Source organism: Periplaneta americana, chromosome 5 (assembly GCF_040183065.1).
Source record: "Periplaneta americana isolate PAMFEO1 chromosome 5, P.americana_PAMFEO1_priV1, whole genome shotgun sequence".
Taxonomy (NCBI): domain Eukaryota; kingdom Metazoa; phylum Arthropoda; class Insecta; order Blattodea; family Blattidae; genus Periplaneta; species Periplaneta americana.
This window is the reverse complement of record NC_091121.1, coordinates 17,006,447-17,026,721: the sequence shown is the minus strand read 5'-3', so window position 1 is coordinate 17,026,721 and position 20,275 is coordinate 17,006,447. Positions and strand designations below refer to the sequence as shown.

The following is a 20,275-nucleotide window of genomic DNA, read 5'->3' as shown; positions in this document are numbered from 1 at the left end:
AGATGTACCTAAAAGTAGTATCAGTGATAGTAGTAGCAGTAGTCGCTGGAATAGTATCAGCGGTAGTAGCAGGAGAAGTAGCTGGAATAGTATCAGCTCCGTGAGGGCTAAGCTGACATTCATAAAGGATTGTTGGAAATGCAGAATGACACGTCCCAAGAAAGCAAAACTCTACACGAATTTCGTAGTCTCTATGAAAGTCTCTGAAAATTGGAAACAGCTGTTATGACTTTTGTTTGATTTAACATTTCTGAAAGACTTCATGCTGTTAATATTTGAGTATTTTCAAAACACGATATCTAATTACAATTATTTTGAAAATAATACTAAAATAATTTTAGGAGAAGATAAAGAAAATCATTTTGACTGCAGCCGAAAGAGGAAGACGTCAAACTTGTTGGATAATGATAAATATACTGTGGCTGAGATGAAGGGAAGCGAGAAATTCCGAATTTAAACATTCTTGGTAATAATAGACAAATTATATTAAAGGAGCTGAAAAAGCGACGAGATGCCTCTCAAGAACTCGTGAGACTATTTGGATTTCTTAAGAAATTGCCCTAAATGACGTCTCAAGAAATATTAAATAGCACAGACACGGTTGACCTTAAACTTGAGAAATACTTATATGAGAGTATTTGCATTTTAAAGAATAATTATATACTTATCACTGATGCAAAGATTTCAGCAAGCTATGGATCTTTGTTTTTTTAAATTTTTTTCTTATTTTAGTTTAATTGGTTATTTAACGACGCTGTATCAACTACTAGGTTATTTAGCGTCGATGAGATTGGTGATAGCGAGATGATATTTGGCGAGATGAGGCCGAGGTCTCTTGCAGTCCGTTACTTGCCGTCCGTCACTTGTCATTTTTTTTTGCTTCTATATAATTTTATATGTTTGTTTCTCGAGCCTTTTGTCTCTTTCCTGGTCTCCTTTCTGGGCTATCTCTTCTTGTTTCTTCGCGTCTATATCTTCTTTTCCATTCAACCAGTTTCTTGTTCCCTTTCTCATCTGTCTCATTTCTCTTCTTTCTCGTTTGTCTCCTCTGTATTTTCTCACCAAATCTTATCTCTCTTCTCGTCTGTCCCTTGATACTCTTTTCGTCAGTCTCTTGTTTCTTCCACATTTTATTGAGCCACCTCTTTCCTGCTCTTTTTTCTCTCCTGTCTCTTGAATCTTGTCTGTCTCGTGTATATCCCATCGTCTGCTTCTTGTTATTTGTTTCTTGTATCTTTTCATATGTCTCTGGTTTGTTATCTTGTTTCTCAAGTCTGTCTCTCTTCTGCTAACCTTTCTCTTCCTCTCTTCTATCTTATTTTCTCTGTTTCTTGTCTCTCGTTTATGTCTTACTTCTTCTCATCTGTCTCCTGTGTATTTTCAGTTTGTCAATTATCTCTTCTCGCCTCGTCACTTCTCTTTTCCCGTCTGTCTATTTTCTAGTTTGTCTTTCACCTCTTCTAGTCTATCTCTTCTCTCGTTTCTCATCTGTTTTTTTTTGTTTCTTATACATTCTCATTTGCCTCTTGTTTCTTCTATTCTTTCCCAAGTCTCTCTCTGCTCTTCTTTCTTGTCTTGTTTCGTATCTTTTTGTCTATCTACTCTGTCTATAATCTTTTCGCTGTAAGAAAAATCCTCATATAAACAATGACACGTGACTGAAGTGAGGCTTCATTGGCCGCTGTTTGGCGCCATAGATTCTCAGTACGTGTTCCCGCCTACTGGTGTACATTCTGTTTCATGTTAAACATTTCCCGTTACTCGTCAAGTAGACCTAACCACACTACTATGCGTTCGTTTGCTTAAGAAACTTTTACTTTATAATTACTGTAATTAAATTATTTTAAACTTAGGTATAAGGTCAATCGCTGGACGATGGGAGTTATTCCTTCCAAATCGGAGTCGGCAGGATTTATGACGATACGGTCCACAACAGCGTCAATATTATCCCTTCCAGCTGGAGCATGCAGTCTGATTAACTTGCTCTGAATAGATAACGTTGGATTCAACTCACTTAACTTATATACATTTAAGACTATTTGTTTTTCTCCGCTCTTATGTTTAATAACCACACACACCGATGATGCAGAAGCCATACTTCAGTACCACGTGTTTACGTGAACAACTACGAGCTCTAGTAACGCCAGTTTGTTAGAAGAACAGACTACCTCGGTATTACTCTTTGTATTCATCCGCGTTCATAGTACATAACAAAATAAAAGTAGCTTTTCTTTTACATATCGTTTTACATATAAGTGAAGTTATATGTTTCATCGTATTTAACAACTAGAATTCAATTTTTTATTTTCAAATAACACAAGATTATGGCTTTCAAATACGAACTATATTTTCCTGCGTCATGCGAGTGTTTCGGCTGGGAACCAATCACGGGTATGGCAGCAACGTGGTTATGTTTACATTAGGATTTTTCTTACAGCGAAAATAGTATAGTAGAATCTCGAAGTGGCAACCGTCTTTCTGAATGCATGTCCTACATTTCATAAAATGGCCTCACCAACATTGTCTTGTAACGTTAGAAATTGCAATAAAATAGGTACTGTTTTTAAGCTCATTTGCATTTGAGCATTATTTAGAAAGAACTGCAACGTCAAATTTCCTAAGAAAAAGTAAATCGAAAAAATTAAAATCTGTGGTCACGGCGCGGGGGCGGAAATCCTCAACTGAACACACAATCATCCAAAATCGTATTAAACCAGTTCATTAGTAATTTTAAAGTGTTCCCCTGCTTGAAATTCCCTCTTATCTACTTTAAATTCACTCAAGAATCAAGTGAATATGTCATTAAAATAGCCCTATTATGTTTTACAATTCAGCAACTCTTCGAGAAAAACCGGTCGAATTATTATTCTACGAGTAGTAACTGTACATCGAATTGATATTTTCACGTCATATGTGTTTAATAGTGCTGCATCTTAAGCGTGAAAAAGTAGCGAAACTTTACTTTTCACGAAAAAAATGACAGATCAGAAGTTCTAAAGTCTGTGTGATGTATCTTGTCTCACTGTGAAAAGAGAGAGAAAGGAGATATGTCTTACTTCGTCTGTATTGTTATGGTGATGAAGGAGTGGTGCGATACCGTCCATCCATCCAGTGGCGGAAGGGACTAGTTGATACATTCTGTAGCGCAAAATAAAATTACAAAATATCTCTCTTCGTACAGTGTAGTTCCGTCACTGAGCTTGTCTTTCAAGAAACTGAGTTCCGGTAGCCTGTACGATAACAAGATTTTGAAAGGAATCCTGAAAATTTACAACTCTCCTATAATCTCCACCCTCATTTGAAAGGACTTGGTTTTATTGCTACTGAGACAAGATAGATCTTATAATAATACACTACCGCATGTAGATCGCGGTCCACCGCTTGAGTTATGAACTATCACTTGAATCTCTAGTTTGCCAACAAATTTATTTAATCTCAACAGCTACATTGACCGATTCCTTTAATAAACTTTTACAATTTTGCCCACACGGCGGTGAGCAACCTGCGGCCCATGTGCACCTTGTGTAGGGCACGGAGGCCCAATTTTCGACAAAAACAAAGGGGTGACGTAAAAACCAGCTTCAGTGTCTTGAGCGGGGCAGAGCGGTTGCGGTCGCCGGCCTGGGGATAGATTTGCAGGCTGCTGCAGACCATCTCTTCGTCTGCAACGAAGGGAAAAGGTTGATTACAGGACGTTCGAGTCAATTCATTCAATTTATATCGATAGCGTAAATCTATTCTATACTAATAATAAATCTGTAGCCAAAATTTTTCTGGTAATTTTCGATTTTCCAAAAATAATTGGCGTTAACATGTATAATTAACCATCTTGAAACCGAAAATCGCTTTTTTTAATTTTTGTTTGTATGTATGTCTGTCTGTCTGTCTATCTGTCTGTCTGTCTGGATGTTTGTTACCTTTTCACGCGATAATAGCTGAACCGATTTATATGAAAACTGGAATACAGAGTGATTTATATAGAACTGACACATTTCTTTCTTTAATTATTCCGTTGGAAATTCATTCAATGACCCAATTTTAGCACCAAATTAAGCAGAAAGTTTTGGAGTTTCGATTCCTTGTCACTAGATGCGCAGATGTTTATGTTTTATTCCTATTGTTGGCAGCACTGACCCAATTTTAGCACCAAATTAAGCAGAATGTTCTGGAGTTTCGATTCCTTGTCACTAGATGCGCAGATGTTTATGTTTTATTCCTATTGTTGGCAGCACTAGATGCGCAGATGTTTATATTTTATTCCTATTGTTGGCAGCTGTTTTCGACATTTTGTGTCAACGTGAAAATGCAGTACACATTAAATCAACGACTCTTCCTTGTGAAGCAATACTGGATTACGAATTCAATTACAGCTACTCAAAGGGCATACCAGAGAGAATTTGGTGTTCGCAATCCTCCCAAAAGAAACACAATACTGGGACTGGTAAACAAATTGGAAACAACTGGATCTCTGGTGAATGAAAAGGACCAATTTTCTTTATTCAGACTGTGAACACTGCAGAGTACCGACTGATTTTCATGGTGTTTGTTGAGCAACTGGACGATGTAGAGCTGAGTCAAGGATATTTTCAGCAAGATGGCGCTACATGCCATACATCAAATGAATCCATGGAACTAACTGCAAGTTTCTTTGACGACCGAATAATTTCCAGGAACCTGTGGCCACCGAGATCTCCGGATTTGACAACGCCGGACTTCTTTCTATGGGGTTACTTAAAAGACAGGGTTTACGCCACACGTCCCCAGACATTGGACGATCTGAAGCACAACATCACACAGGAGATTCAAGCTATTGACAACAGAGTCCTCCAACGAGTGGCCAGTAACATGAAACGACGTGTTGAGTTGTGCCTTATGCAAGATGGAGGACATTTTCAACATTTGCTATAGAGGTAAATAATCTCCCAAAACAGGTATAATAAGTTGTCGCTAGCACAATTAGTTTTGAAACAATTAATGAAAGAAATGTGTCAGTTCTATATAAATCACTCTGTATAAATTAAGTTCGTTGCAACTTAGATTTTAGGCTATATGGCATTCAAAATACTTTATTTAAAAGGGAGGTTATAAGGGGGCTTGAATTAAATAAATCGAAATATCTCCCTTATTATTAATTTTTGTGAATAAGTTTGCATAACAAAAGTTTCTTTAAAAATGATTTCCGATACGTTTCATTCCAAGCAAAATTTTGATGGAACCAAATTGCACCAAAAACGGATGTTCTCTGAACGAAATGATCACATTTTAATTATTTGCATGTAATAACAATTAAAAAATATGTTAAAGTAATTATCATTGCACTAAATAAGTGGTCTCTGGACCAAAATGATCGCATTTTAATTATTTAAATACAATTTAAATTAAGTGACATATTAAGCGATTTATCCTTCTATCAAACACGAATGTTCCCTGGATCAGATGTCCTATTTTAATTATATAATTACGCGTACTTTATATTTAGTTCTAACAAGTGCAGCGGAGCACACGGGTACAGCTAGTACTAATAATAAATCTGTAGCCAAAATTTTTCTGGTAATTTTAGATTTTCCAAAAATAATTGGTGTTAACATGTATAATTAACCATCCTGAAGCCGAAAATCGCTTTTTTGAAATTTTTGTTTGTATGTCTGTCTGTCTGTCTGTCTGGATGTTTGTTACCTTTTCACGCGATAATGGCTGAACCGATTTATATGAAAATTTGAATATAAATTAAGTTCCTTGTAACTTAGATTTTAGGCTATATGGCATTCAAAATACTTTATTTAAAAGGGAGGTTATAAGGGGGCCTGAATTAAATAAATCGAAATATCTCCCTTATCAATTTTCATGAAAAATGTTACATAACAAACGTTTCTTTAAAAATAATTTCTGATAAGTTTTATTCTATATAAAATTTTGATAGGACTGATATATATTTAATGAGATAAATGAGTTTTAAAATTACAATAACAACGCCATCTAAGGCGCTGTAGTGAAATAAAAACAAATGACTTCGTCTATAAAGGGCCTTGGACAACAACAATCGATAGCTATTAAACATAGCCTACATAGAATGTTTCTGTGTTTGTATGACGCAATATCGGAAGCTAATTAATTGTTTAATTATTATTTCACCATTGGATAGTGTAGTTTCTCTAGATGGACATAATTCTACAATGTTATTACAGTAACTTCTGAAACATATAGCAAGTAATATAAAGTATACACATAAAAACTAAATGATATGTCAATCTTCATTAAACTATGGTTGCATGTAATAACAATTAAGAAACATGTTAAAGGGATATTGTCATTGCACCAAATGATTGCTGCTCTCTGGACCAGAATGACCGCATTTTAATTATATAAATACAATTTAAATTAAGTAACATATTAAACGATTTATCCTTCTATCAAACACGAATGTTCCCTGGATCAAACGTCCTATTTTAATTATGTAATTACTTTATATTTATTTCTAACAGGTTCAGCGGAGCGCACGGGTACGGCTAGTACATAATAAAATACATATTTCACTACTTCTTCAAGACAACAAGATTCTCTGCTGCACTTCGTTGTAGCTATGGCGTATGGCGGTGGAGAGCATTTTTAACAATTTGTGACTTTAAGGGGAAGGACATACAGGAAATCTCTTTCCTTATATTATTTTAAGTAGAGTCTCTATTTTCCCAACATAGTTTCATATCAATATGTTGTTGTTTAGTCAACTGTCCGAAGACAGATCTGAACCCCACGAGTGATACCAGCAAGGCACCATTTGTGAGACAACTAAGCCAGGAGCTAATGAGGTAGGATGGGCAGTTCCTTTCCCCCTCCATTGCATACATCGCCGATTAGCTATATATTACACTAATTATGAAGACTTTTAAATAGACAGACAGACAGACAGATAGATAGATAGATAGATAGATAGATAGATAGATAGATAGATAGATAGATAGATAGATAGATAGATAGATAGATAGATAGATAGATAGATAGATAGATAGATAGATAGATAGATAGATAGATAGATAGATAGATAGATAGATAGATAGATAGATAGATAGATAGATAGATAGATAGATAGATAGATAGATAGATAGATAGATAGATAGATAGATAGATAGATAGATAGATAGATAGATAGATAGATAGATAGATAGATAGATAGATAGATAGATAGATAGATAGATAGATAGATAGATAGATAGATAGATAGATAGATAGATAGATAGATAGATAGATAGATAGATAGATAGATAGATAGATAGATAGATAGATAGATAGATAGATAGATAGATAGATAGATAGATAGATAGATAGATAGATAGATAGATAGATAGATAGATAGATAGATAGATAGATAGATAGATAGATAGATAGATAGATAGATAGATAGATAGATAGATAGATAGATAGATAGATAGATAGATAGATAGATAGATAGATAGATAGATAGATAGATAGATAGATAGATAGATAGATAGATAGATAGATAGATAGATAGATAGATAGATAGATAGATAGATAGATAGATAGATAGATAGATAGATAGATAGATAGATAGATAGATAGATAGATAGATAGATAGATAGATAGATAGATAGATAGATAGATAGATAGATAGATAGATAGATAGATAGATAGATAGATAGATAGATAGATAGATAGATAGATAGATAGATAGATAGATAGATAGATAGATAGATAGATAGATAGATAGATAGATAGATAGATAGATAGATAGATAGATAGATAGATAGATAGATAGATAGATAGATAGATAGATAGATAGATAGATAGATAGATAGATAGATAGATAGATAGATAGATAGATAGATAGATAGATAGATAGATAGATAGATAGATAGATAGATAGATAGATAGATAGATAGATAACTGCATTAATAAATTATACAAACTCATGTGCACAAGATCCTTCGCACGAGCCCGTACGGCCATTCGTGCTAGACTTTTAAATACAACATGTTCACTTTTGTCCTTTATGGTACAGTCACAAACATAAAAAAATGCAGTATTATAAAGAAAATGATAGGCCTACATCCGCTCTCAAGAATAGCACAAAATGACAAATCTTGTCTTAAATGAAAGCTAATAGACTGCTAATCAATTTTGTTTGATGATTTTTAGAAAGTTTAATTTTCATATTTTTATTTTGCATTTTTTATGAACAGAAAGAAACCTTGCACGTATATTTTTAATTTACTCTTTAATTGACAATTTGACAATTTTCTCTTACAGAATTATTCACGTATAATGTGAGAATATGCCCGGAAAATTGTATTCAATTATCTCTATTATTGTCGGAGATATTACATATTAAATGTTGAAAAATGTAAAATAAACTCCGGATATTAAAGAGACTGGAGTGCAGCGGCTGTTTAAAAATGGAGTAAAAGCATTATTTTCTTCCTAACGACTTTGAAATTTCGCTCAAATGAAATCAATATTATTGAATATTTTTTTGACTAAAAATTAAAAAATGTTAATTTTGACACATTCAGTCATTCCAGTAGGTATTTACCCTTAAGGCAATCAACACAAGAATGAGTTGACGGTCTCGTTACTTTCTACAATACAGGATAATTTAGAAACAATATTAAATATTTTTGAGGTGATAACATGAACTATTCTTAGTAAAATAACCATATTATAAGCATGTAACCAATTTTTTATGCCTGTAGACATAAAAGTGTTTAAATGTTACACATTAACAAGCCTTGAAAGTGGCAAGGAGGAAAGATGTTGGTGGCTAATATATTTTTTTTAGTTGTTTATTTAACGACGCTGTATGAACTACGAGGTTATTTAGCGTCGATGAGATTGGTGATAGCGAGATGGTATTTGGCGAGATGAGGCCGAGGATTCGCCACAGATTACCTGACATTCACCTTACGGTTGGGGAAAACCTCGGAAAAAACCCAACCAAGTAATCAGCCCAAGCGGGAATCGAACCCGCGCCCGAACGAAACTTCAGACCTGCAGGCAAGCGCCTTAACCGACTGAGCCACGCCGGTGGTTGCCCCTATAACTACATACATGTATTTTTTTTTGTAAGATACCAAAGATACTCCTGCCCAAAAACAACTCTCTCCAAAATAATTCTGGAGATCTATACGGTGCTTGTAGCATGTATAAACAGGGCATCTGGTGAAGACAGTGTAAATATTGTACACTATCTACCAAAAAGTAATTGGGCACCCAGGATTTTACGTGCTAGATGCCATGTTTCGGTGGCTACTATGCAATAGTTCACCGGTTGGACTGGCCTGCACAGAGTCCTGATCTCAATCCCATTGAGCACCTTTGAGACGAATTGGATCGGTGATTGAGGTTTCGGGAAATTCGGCCAACTTCCATTGTCCAACTGAGTGCCATATTGCAAGAGGAATGGCGACGCATTCCAGTGGATATCCTACACAAACTAGTGGAGAACATGCCTGACGGGGTGGCTGCTGTTATAGCAAAAAGAGGTGGTATCACGAGGTTCTAAAGGGGCAAAAACAGTGCCCAATTACTTTTTGGTAGATAGTGTACATTCAGTTTGGAATTTCTGAATATGTATAAGTTCATAATCCTTTGACTATAGCACGAAAGGAAAAAGATCAAGCAAGTTTTTGACAAGAAGCTCTTCTCAAGCTTTCAAAGAAGATAATCATAAATACAATGAAAATTGTAAAAAAATAACTCATCCCAACAGTTTTTCGGAAATTTGTAGTAGTAAATTAAAAGGTTATTGCAGTAAGTTTAATAGCAAGTAACAAAACAGCTATCAATTATCAATAGCTGTTAACAATTCTGACTCAAAATACAGGAAAATCAAGAAAGCTGTATGGAAAAAAAAATATATATACAGTGTGTTTCAAAAATACGGGGCATAATTTCAGGTATGTATTTCCCACATGTAGACAATCAAAATAGTTCATTACAACATGTGTCCGGAAATGCTTTATTTCCGAGTTATGGTCTTCAAAACATTGAAATTCACCGGAACGTTTTTCTTTCCGCAGGTCGTTGCCGTCAAAGGAGACATTAAGAGGGCACTCTGACAGTTCATTCCGAGGCGAAGGTTACATTCAGTGTTGTGTAGGCGTTAGACTGTGCGACATGTATTCAAATCAAGAGCTGGCGGAGATACACTTCATGTACGGTAAGGCGGACGGCAATGCTGCGCTGGCTCGTCGTTTGTACCAGGAGAGGTACCCACAGTGACAATGTCCAGATCGGAAGACATTTGTACGTCTCCATTACCGTCTGTGCGAGTATGGAAAATTTAACTCTCCTGGTTTGGGAAGGGGACGACCAAGATCTACAACTCCAGAAGTACAGGAGGAGATTCTGGAGGCCGTGAACATGACTCCTTCTATCAGCACACGAAGGGTAGCGTTGCAAGTCAATGTTCCTCATACGACTGTCTGGAGACTGTTGAAAGAGTATCAATTGTATCCCTATCATATCTGAGGTCATACGCAATACTCCTGGAGTTTGGGATCGTGTTCGCAGGTCAATGAGACATCGATGCGAGGTCTGTATTCAAGCAGGAGGTGGACATTTTGAACATCTTCTGTAATGACAACGACCTGCGGAAAGAAATACGTTCCGGTGAATTTCAATGTTGTGAAGGCCATAACTCGGAAATGAAGCATTTCCGGACACATGTTCTAATGAACTATTTTGATTGTCTACATGTGGGAAATACATACCGGAAATTATGCCCCGTATTTTTTAAACACCCTGTATATTCCATCGTGGTAATAGAATTGCCTGGCAATTTTGGCAAAATATGAATCCATAATCAGATCATAACCATAATTATAAGGAATATAAAAACTACACGTTACTAAATATTGGATCGCGATTCAGAAATATTCAAATTCTGTTATTCGACCAGAATACTGTTATCCCCCTTTTATTGTTTCACAACTACCGGTACCTAAATGTATCATCAGACACTGGCGCTCAACAGTAAACAACATTATCACGCTTCGAGACAATGACACCATCGACACTTCATTACATGTTTCAGCCAAATTTCTATCTAATAAAGATGACACAAAGCGCTATAATTGATCGAACTATGAGATCGTTACTGCTATTTGCAGAAAAATCTTATTTTCGTACAGTTTTGGCGTGGCAACAGTGGCAATTATAGTAACTAGCAGGGAACAGACAAATATTTAAAAATCTTACAAAGACGATACATAACTGTTTTACCTAATCGAGCTCTTTTAATGGTTGTTACTTCAGTATTACATTTTTGAAGATAAAAATATTATTTTGGATAACGTGAAGTCCATGCACCTGGTTATGGCGGGACAAGTCTCCGGTACCCTTCGAGCAGGAGGAACAAGTGGACGTCATAGACGAGTCGGTGATTGCGCTAGCGTCAGCCCTCTGAAGTCTGCCTGCCAAAACACAAAACCAGGGCACACAGTGAGAAGTCATCAATCTCGTCTGCTGTATCGTTCATCCCACCCAAAGCACCTTAAGCCGATTCGATCCCAGAAGAAAGGCTTTAATTATTTTTCTGACCAAGCTACCGTAGTTTGTTTGTTTGTTTGTTTGTTTGTTTGTTTTTAAACAGATTGTATTCTGTAAATGTAAGTACGGTATGCGCCGAAAGAAATATTACTGAAATTATCGCCCGCCTGCTATCCACGTTTCCGTAGCAATGAATTATTTACTCTCTCTCTCTCTCTCTCTCTCTGTGTGTGTCTGTGTCTGTGTGTGTGTGCGTGCGTGCGGCCAATGCCCACCCGCTTCACTTGCGTGATTGGGATTCCGCATGCTGCGGATAGATAGCAGAACTGTGACCCATTTTCTAGTTGTACACCATTTCGGCAAGTCACGCTGTACTTGATGTGTATCTGTGAAGAGTTATGTCGTGTACTAGGGTGAGTGTATGTGTAAGTGTTCGTGTAAATGTAGTGTCGGAAATGAGTGATGATGATGAAGATGAGGAAGGGAGAAGGGGAAACCCGGTGCCGGCACACAGCCTACTCCTGTCGAATAGCACCAAGGGGGCCGCCAGGCTTAACGTCCTCAACCGACGGACGAATCACTATCAACAGTGACATATGCCTTCTCTTCATATGCACTGCGGCATATTGGTGCACAATCTAACGATTAGAAGTTGTGCACCGCCATCTCCCTTAGTCCCGAGGTACAAATTTTATATTAAAATTTAGTATTTACTTATTCCATATAATAGTTTGACAAATTGCGAATTCAATGTTGTGAGAACCATAATTGCAGAAATCAACACAACAGGAGAGAAGGCGTTTATTGTCCAGCATTATTTCCGGTCATATGGATTACTGAAATTACAAACATGCTCTGAAAATCACGTTAAGTCATTATAACATACAAGGCGACATAAGACCGATCCCGTACGACGGAACTTCTCGACGACAGCTAACGTTGTTGTGTTATTTGGTGCCGCATTGTTAAATCGCTCCTCTTTAACGTGGCGCAACCAGGGCCCATTCTGACGCCCCATTCATTCTCATAATTCACAGTATCAGCGGTTTCCTGCTATTCTTAGTGGTTTTTACATCCTGACGAAATTTTGAAATCCTTAATATGGGCATATTTATGTAGGCCTACTAGTGACAAAAATGACTATCACCTTCGCCACCTATTAATAGCAGTAGATTAATAACTATAGAATCCACACTTACACGAACAAGTTACAGATCACTGTCGATTAGCAGGTATCAGGTATCTTTGAACGATAGCGTACCATAGAAGATACTTTTACTATTACAAATACATTACGATCTCGCACTACTGCTGCTACAGCTGTTCTGCACGCTGTGCATACAAACATACACGGGACTTACGTCAAGCATGTGCTTTATTCCCTTCAACAAGTCACGTGACGGCTTTTCCATTAATTTATTTGTATCTCAGGAAATATACTAAGAGACAATGCATGTACTGCAACTGTTTACATATTATTACAACATACAAACAGGATTGCAAACTTTTACTATACAAAATACGGGAGACTAAGGAATCGACAAAATTTCACATAGAAAATTGGCAAATTATTCCGTTCAGTTACTAAAAAACACTTCGGCACCTAGACTTAAATTAAGAGCATTTTGCGTCAGATTTTGTCTCGCGTAATAGTTGCAGTCCACTGCAGTTTGTAGCTGTGATTTGATTACATGTGTAGTGCTCGTGTTTCAAACATGTTTCCAATTATTGTTCATTGGATAAAACACCCTCTTTGTATGAGCATTACTACAGGGACATCATTTTATTTTTACTAACGTTTCTAATGTTAACCTGGCTATACCTTTGCTACTCCCACGACTGGATTCGATGATACTGGCGTAAAATACAAACAAATCACTTTACTAGGTATAGGAGGGAAGAAAAGTAGTTCATCCATTTACGTAAACTAGGAAATATTGCGATTTTGAGTTTGATAATTTTCATTAGGTTTTTCTTTAATCAAAATACAGTACTATATTAACAATAAATTCTTTACTCACGAACTGAGCTGTCCATGTGGACGTATTCATTATGCTGTGTATATTATACTGTCTACAGCACATTAGCGTACAATTTAGAGAATGAAGTTAAATTGAAAAATAATCATAATATGGATATTTAAACACATTTTTGAAACTGGTGGCCGTTCATTTCGATACAGGCTTCAGTTCTTTTGTGCATATTATCGCACTATAGACTATTGTACATAATTCCAATTAGCAGTTTCGTCCTTCGTACTAGTAACTCATGTTGAATTAATTCTGTACCTAATCTATATGGGTGCTATTCATAGACATTTCGCTAGCCCGCGCTACGAGCGTGCTAAACTAGCCCCGGCTATCGACTGGTTACTTATATGGGATTCATATCATAACATATCGCTAACACTGGTTTATGAATACGGAAAACGTTAGTTCGCTGATCATCCACCGGAAGCCCGCGCTAAGAATGTCTATGAATAGGGCCCTAAAACATTACCTGACGTACTGTAAATTCAATCTTCACTTCTGCCCGATCCGGAAAGATAAAATTACTTAGACATGCTATCTACTTTCCATCCAAGTAGTTACGTCGCAGGGCCGTAGAAAGGAAGGAGGTCCTTTTATTTAAGTTATTTTAAACAACTGTATAATATTACGTAGACGCCCAATTCCTAACAGAAATTAATGTTTTAATAAAAGAGCTAAGACAGCCCAGCCTTAGCCTTTACAGAGGGGCGAGCAGAAGTAGGTGGGGAAAATCAGGATACAACGTAGGCAAACGGACGACAGTGCCTGTACGAAAATATGATTCAATATTTAAAACTCTTTCGTCACTGAAAAACGCGAATATATTTATAGAACGTACTATACTCACTAACTCAGTACTGTTTAGTATCACCGTTAAGGCACGTTGACTACATACGCGACCTTGGTTCTGTGTGGAGGACGATTGGAAGTTTACTAGTAGAAGGGGTGAGAGTAAAGTACATTAAAAAACTCAGGTACAATAAAAATGAAGTAAAAATAAAATGATGTCTCTGTACTTGGTATGCTTAGAACAAAACTAGCCACTTTTTCCAAATTCATAAGATTAATATTGTTTGATTTTAAACAAGTAACTAGAATAACATCATTGTATAGAGCACATCTAGGTCAGAAAGCATGAGTAGACATAACGGCTCGGTTAGAAAAGCCATCGTACTATGGTAGGAACGATCATGATTTTAAAATCAAATATAGGAAACAGAAAACGGATGTAGGTAAATTCTCATTTTTAAATAGAACTATAAATGATTGGAATGACCTCCCTGCAGCGGTCTTTGACGGCTGTCCTTCCTTAAGGAGATTCAAGAATAACTTATAAAGTTGTGTATAAAGTGCAAATTAAAATTAAGGTGACATTCAACATTTAATTTTTTAAGGTGACATGTATTTATCTAGCCTGACGAGTTTACTTCCTTGGTTTGAATTGTAAATTATTTAAAAATAGCGTGTAAGAGGGCCTTAGACTAGAAATGTTTAGTTTAAATGTAATTCTGTTTATAACTATGCATAAGGATGTAATTATTTGACTTATTTGAATTGTTGTATCAGTGAAGCGAGGTGAGTCAGTGAAGTTATGGTTTTACAGTGCAGTGAACAGTTCCGATCAGTGATAATTTATAGCGTCAATGAAATGTGTTCTATAGTGTCAGTGAAATGTGTTACAGAGTGTCAGTGAAATGCGTCATAGTGCCACTACAGGGAATGAGATGAGAGTAAAGTGAAAGACTATTGAAACTTATGTAGGACCTATAGGTTGTATTGTAAAATTAGGTATTTTATTTATGTTTTATTATTATTGTGTTAAATTGTATTCTTATTGTATTGTGTATAAAATTGTATATGTGTTGTAAAATTGTATTGTGTATTGTAAATTTGATTGTGTATCATTTTATTGTGTATTGTTTATATTGTATATACCACTGCCACAGGGTGCTTGCTCACTTGCAGTGTAAATAAATACATACATACAAGTGAGCATTAAATCGTTTCTACAAAGCCTGCATATTTTAATGCAGCTCTTGAACAATAAAATTCATCATATTAACAATCACCATTCACGGCAAAATCAAATGTTTAGAATAAAGATTTTTACATTATGCAAAAATAAGGAAGAAAAATTATCAAAGAGAAGAAAAGTACGGGACCCGGGAGACTTATACGGGTGATCTTGGGAAATACGGGAGAGTTGACAACAACCCGACATACAAATATTATCGCTAAGCGTATAAAGAACTCACTATTATACTAGCTAATACGTCCAACACGTGTGCGATGATATTCAAGGAAAAAAATGTAGCATGGTGGGCGAGGGCAAAGATTGTTACAACATTTTTCCCCGTTTTCAGACTAATTTGATGACATGATACCTAACTAAATACGGTAATTACTTCTTAAAATCTGAATAAAAATGTCAAATGAATATAATTAACATAGGGTAGAGTAGCATAAATCGCACCGCTTCCTGAATGGCACCACTGCTAGCTTAAAACAAGTTACTGTAGTAGTGTGGCATCTAGCGGTATTGTTACAATCTACCATATGAACTTCCACCATGTCACTTGAGTTCTGCCACTTCTTTGTGTCAGCAGCGTGGTGATAGTGCATCTAATATAATCGCACAGGTGGATGTGTATTTAGCTAACATTTTGTAACTAAATAACGGATTTGTATGCAAAGGAATCCATAATCTTAAGATGTTATTCGTTTAAAGAGGTATTAAAGAACATTTAACTTAGTACGATTTCCAACATGTTGTGATTATAGGCTAGAATGAAGGAAATAATAACTTATGGCGTAGTTTCTCAATTCGCACCACTTTGTAGGTGCCTAATTCGCAACGGTGCGATATGAGCAACTGTAGCAATTCTAACCGTACAAAAGAAGGCCCCAAAAATTTTAACTGAACTGGGAATGCATCAGGTGGGTGCAATATCAAGTGGTGAAAAGGGCGTTAATACAACAAGTGTGTGTTGTACAAGCGCACCAGGTATTTTGTGCCACCTTTATTATCAGCTAGTGCTCCTGCAGGATCGTTATTTGTTTGCTCTGAGTCAGATTACATCAACAGTGAACTATTTGTCGAATAGCTCAAACATTTTATTTGTCACTCAAACCTGCCACAGAAAAAAGTGCTGCTTCTGTATGTCCACCTATACGACCCATTCCAAAAATTTAGAAGCTAGATTATCTCGGGAAAATGGTATGCTCCTGTTTCAGCTTCCTCGTCATAATACTCATAGGCCCAGCCTTTAGATGTTTCTATCTTCAAACCATTTCAGACAGCTATATCATGAAGCAGTTCTTAGGTGGCTTCGAGATAATCGTGGAGAAAAGATGACGCAGTTTACAGTCTGAACTGCCTGGTGAAGCACACAGCAAATGTATGATAATAAAAAGCGCATTCAGAAAGTTTAAATGTTACGTAATTTACGCCCTATTTTTTCAATTTCATTTGAAGATGCGTTACTCTTTTTCATTAATTTCAGTAAACTTGTAATTTGCATTTATTACATTATTCATTCAAATACTCTTCAATATGTTCAATATTAAAATCTTTCCTTCATCCTGTTCCCTGCAGATAAAGAGGTGCGATTTAAGAAACCGCAGGTGCTATTTAGGAAACTAGTTGCCTAAATGGCACCACTGACATGTGTTTCGAAAATGTCATTTTAATTAAAAAATATCAAATCAAATTCAAGGATTCTTTTTTAAAACAAAGGTAAATGTTCTGGGAATGTATCTCTGTAAAGGAATGCAGAAAATAAAAACTGTATTGTTCAATAAAAATTATAAATGCTAAAGTGGTGCGATATAGGCAACCTTACCCTATCCATGAAAATTTCATATGAAAATGTAACGGGCCAAAACTTACTTTAGAGCAGTAATCCATCCACACAGATAAAAAAGCATTAAACAGTTGTTTCTTTTTTTCCCCCTTTTGTTTTGAAAGGACGTGTCCTAATTAAAAATAATTACTTTCGGTTTAATTTGATTCACTCTTGCAGTCAATACGAAGTCTCTACTCAAGCACAAACGCTTCCGTGAAGTCTAATGATAGTTCAGTATCTGAGTGGTTAGCAAACTTTAAGAAAGCACGATCCACTTTTGGACAAGACATTTGTTTGCGATCCCTCACTACCGTACCGGTTCTCACTTCAATTCGACATAATGTACAGGTCTCCATAAAAACGAAAACAGCGATACTTTTACTCAAAATCAGAAGATGCCACCCAACTTCTTAAGGTACCGGTTCCTTCAAGACGAGGAATCTGAATATGCTAACGTATTTCGCAAATCTCTTCGGCTTCTTAGTCTGGCTTACTTTGCCGATATGTTTTTCGAACACTTTAACAATTTGAATAGTAGCTTACGAGGCCAAGATGTTGACATAATAACCAGATATAAAATTGACCGATTTATAAGGAAATTTGATTTCTGGTCGACAACACTCAACAAATAGACATTTTATTCATTCTAATGTATTAGAAACCTCATGGAAAATTTAAGAGACTTGAAGATAGTTCTTCGAGGAGTATGTCTTAAGGCAGGGGTTCCCAACCGGTTTGAAAAATAAATTTTATGCCATTCAGAAAGTCTCCTTACAATGCATTTTTTATTTGCAACGAAGTCTTTGATATGGTACATTTTATTTTGAGACAAATTTTACCAATGAAACGAGAACACCTGCGACAATGCTCAGTTCAGTTTTTCAACCATAAGGCCACGTATAGAGAAACTCTGTGCAACCCACCAAGCGCAGACGTCACATTAATTTAAATAAGCGAGTTTTCAAAAACGATAATCTTTCATCGGACATCCAGTATAGATAGGTTGGGACTTTTTACACATAGCTTTGTTTTTTTTTTCTAATGCCACTGAAGTTGCTGCTTGTTCTTTTAGAATTCGCGATTGCGTGTTAACATCGACCTATCTACAACACTACATAGAAGTTATTATCAATGTTCTTTTTTTTCTAGTTGGAACGGCGTTCCGCCACCTTTTTGTTGCATGTTTCATAATGGAACCGAAATATATGTGAATAACTATGTTTTTAATATAATTTTTCTTTGAATTTCGCTTAGATCTTGAAAGTCTTGGACGAAAATGAGGTTAAAAACGACAAAATTCCCGTGAACAGTAATCATCTCCAGTTTGCTATAAAATATTCTACAAAGAGTTCCACCACCTTTTTACTCCAGAAGAAATCTAGTAGTTATATTATTATTATTATTATTATTATTATTATTATTATTATTATTATTATTATTATTATTGTGTCGCGATATCGTGGGCGTTCAATAAAATGTGTCGTCAGTCAAAAAAGGTTGGGAACCACTGTCTTAGGGTATGGAGAGAATTAACATTTTATAAATTTCCTCATTACGTTTCCTGCTTAAAGCTGAAGATTTTAAGTTAGAAAAGAGGTGAGATATCCTTGCAGACCCTTTTGTTTTAATTGCTTCAATAAATTTGCAGGGGGGAAGAAACTGACCAACCCCCATTACTTCCTGGCTTCGTTTTCTCATGAGTGATGCCTTATGGATATCACTTGCGAGGTTCAAACCTGTCTTCGGACAATTGACTAAACAGCAACAACAATAAATTTGTGACGAGTGAGCTTAGCGTTAAGAGTAGCGCATTGTTATGAAAGAGGACGATAGATGTCAGAACGTCGCGGACGACTGTAACTCACCTCACGGTAAATGCAGGAACTATTACAAATGCTAGTTTCTGGGTGCTGATAGCTACGCGTGCACGTGATGAAAGAGATGGGAAGAATTTGTCAAGAGATCAAGAAAATGAAGCAGAGAAAATTACAGATTAACCAATCTAAATGGTTCGACGAATAACAGAAATTGCTGGATAACCGAGAACCGCATTTAAAATTATGTTTTCAATAGCTCGTTACGACATAGGCCTATACAATATTAGTTCATTGGCAGGGATCTAGAAATTGTTAACGATTAACTAGGCAACAGAATGCCACTAACTTACTTACAAATGGCTTTTAGAGAACCCCGGAGGTTCATTGCCGCCCTCACATAAGCCCGCCATCTGTCCCTATCCTGAGCAAGATTAATCCAATCCCTAGCATCATGTCCCACCTCCCTCCATTCCATTTTAATGTTATCCTCCCATCTATATCTTCACCTACCCAAAGGTCTTTTGTGCGAGATCGTGCGTATTTGCTTGGTTTCCGCACAAAACCAATCCGCGGAAAGTCTAAAATTCCACATTCAGTATTCCCAACCTAACACACATAACAATTTCCCTCTTCTTACCGCTTAAGTGACATATTGATTTTACTGCTTTAGGCTTTTAACATATTATTTTTAGAGACGTTCAATATAGTAATAATTATAAATTGGAAACTTACCACTGCAATTTCACCTAAATTGTACTGTTAATTATTGTTTTTAAATATTTGCAAAAATTAAGTAAACTCTACAACTCCACTAAAGTTACTGCATTCGTGATGCAAGTAACATTAAGGAAGCCGTGAAAAAATCAACAAGATTCCAGACTCATCATAGACTGGGGGAAAAAAAAGACAGACGTATATCACGGCATGCTGGAGTATAGTAAACACAGAAAACATTTTAAAGCAACAATGTTGAAGATAGATATTTTTGTTTTGCAAATTTGCCGTCATTGAACAGAAACCAAGATGGAGATTTCATTGCAACTAATTAGAAATTTCTCTTTCAGGTATGTAATAAACGATC

At 36.0% G+C, this 20,275-nt stretch overlaps 1 protein-coding gene across 1 annotated transcript in view; it reads right to left on the bottom strand.

Moving 5' to 3' along the window:
* Window positions 1–3,407: 3,407 nt before the first annotated feature.
* LOC138700573 (serine/threonine-protein kinase MARK1-like) overlaps window positions 3,408–20,275 on the bottom strand; it is a 185,935-nt gene continuing 169,067 nt past the window's right edge. Inside the window, exons 9-10 of the mRNA XM_069827155.1 lie at window positions 11,323–11,426; window positions 3,408–3,662 (exon numbers count right to left, since the gene is read on the bottom strand). Coding sequence (XP_069683256.1) covers window positions 3,582–3,662; window positions 11,323–11,426 — 185 coding nt within the window. The 3' untranslated portion in view covers window positions 3,408–3,581. The remainder of the gene's footprint in view (window positions 3,663–11,322; window positions 11,427–20,275) is intronic.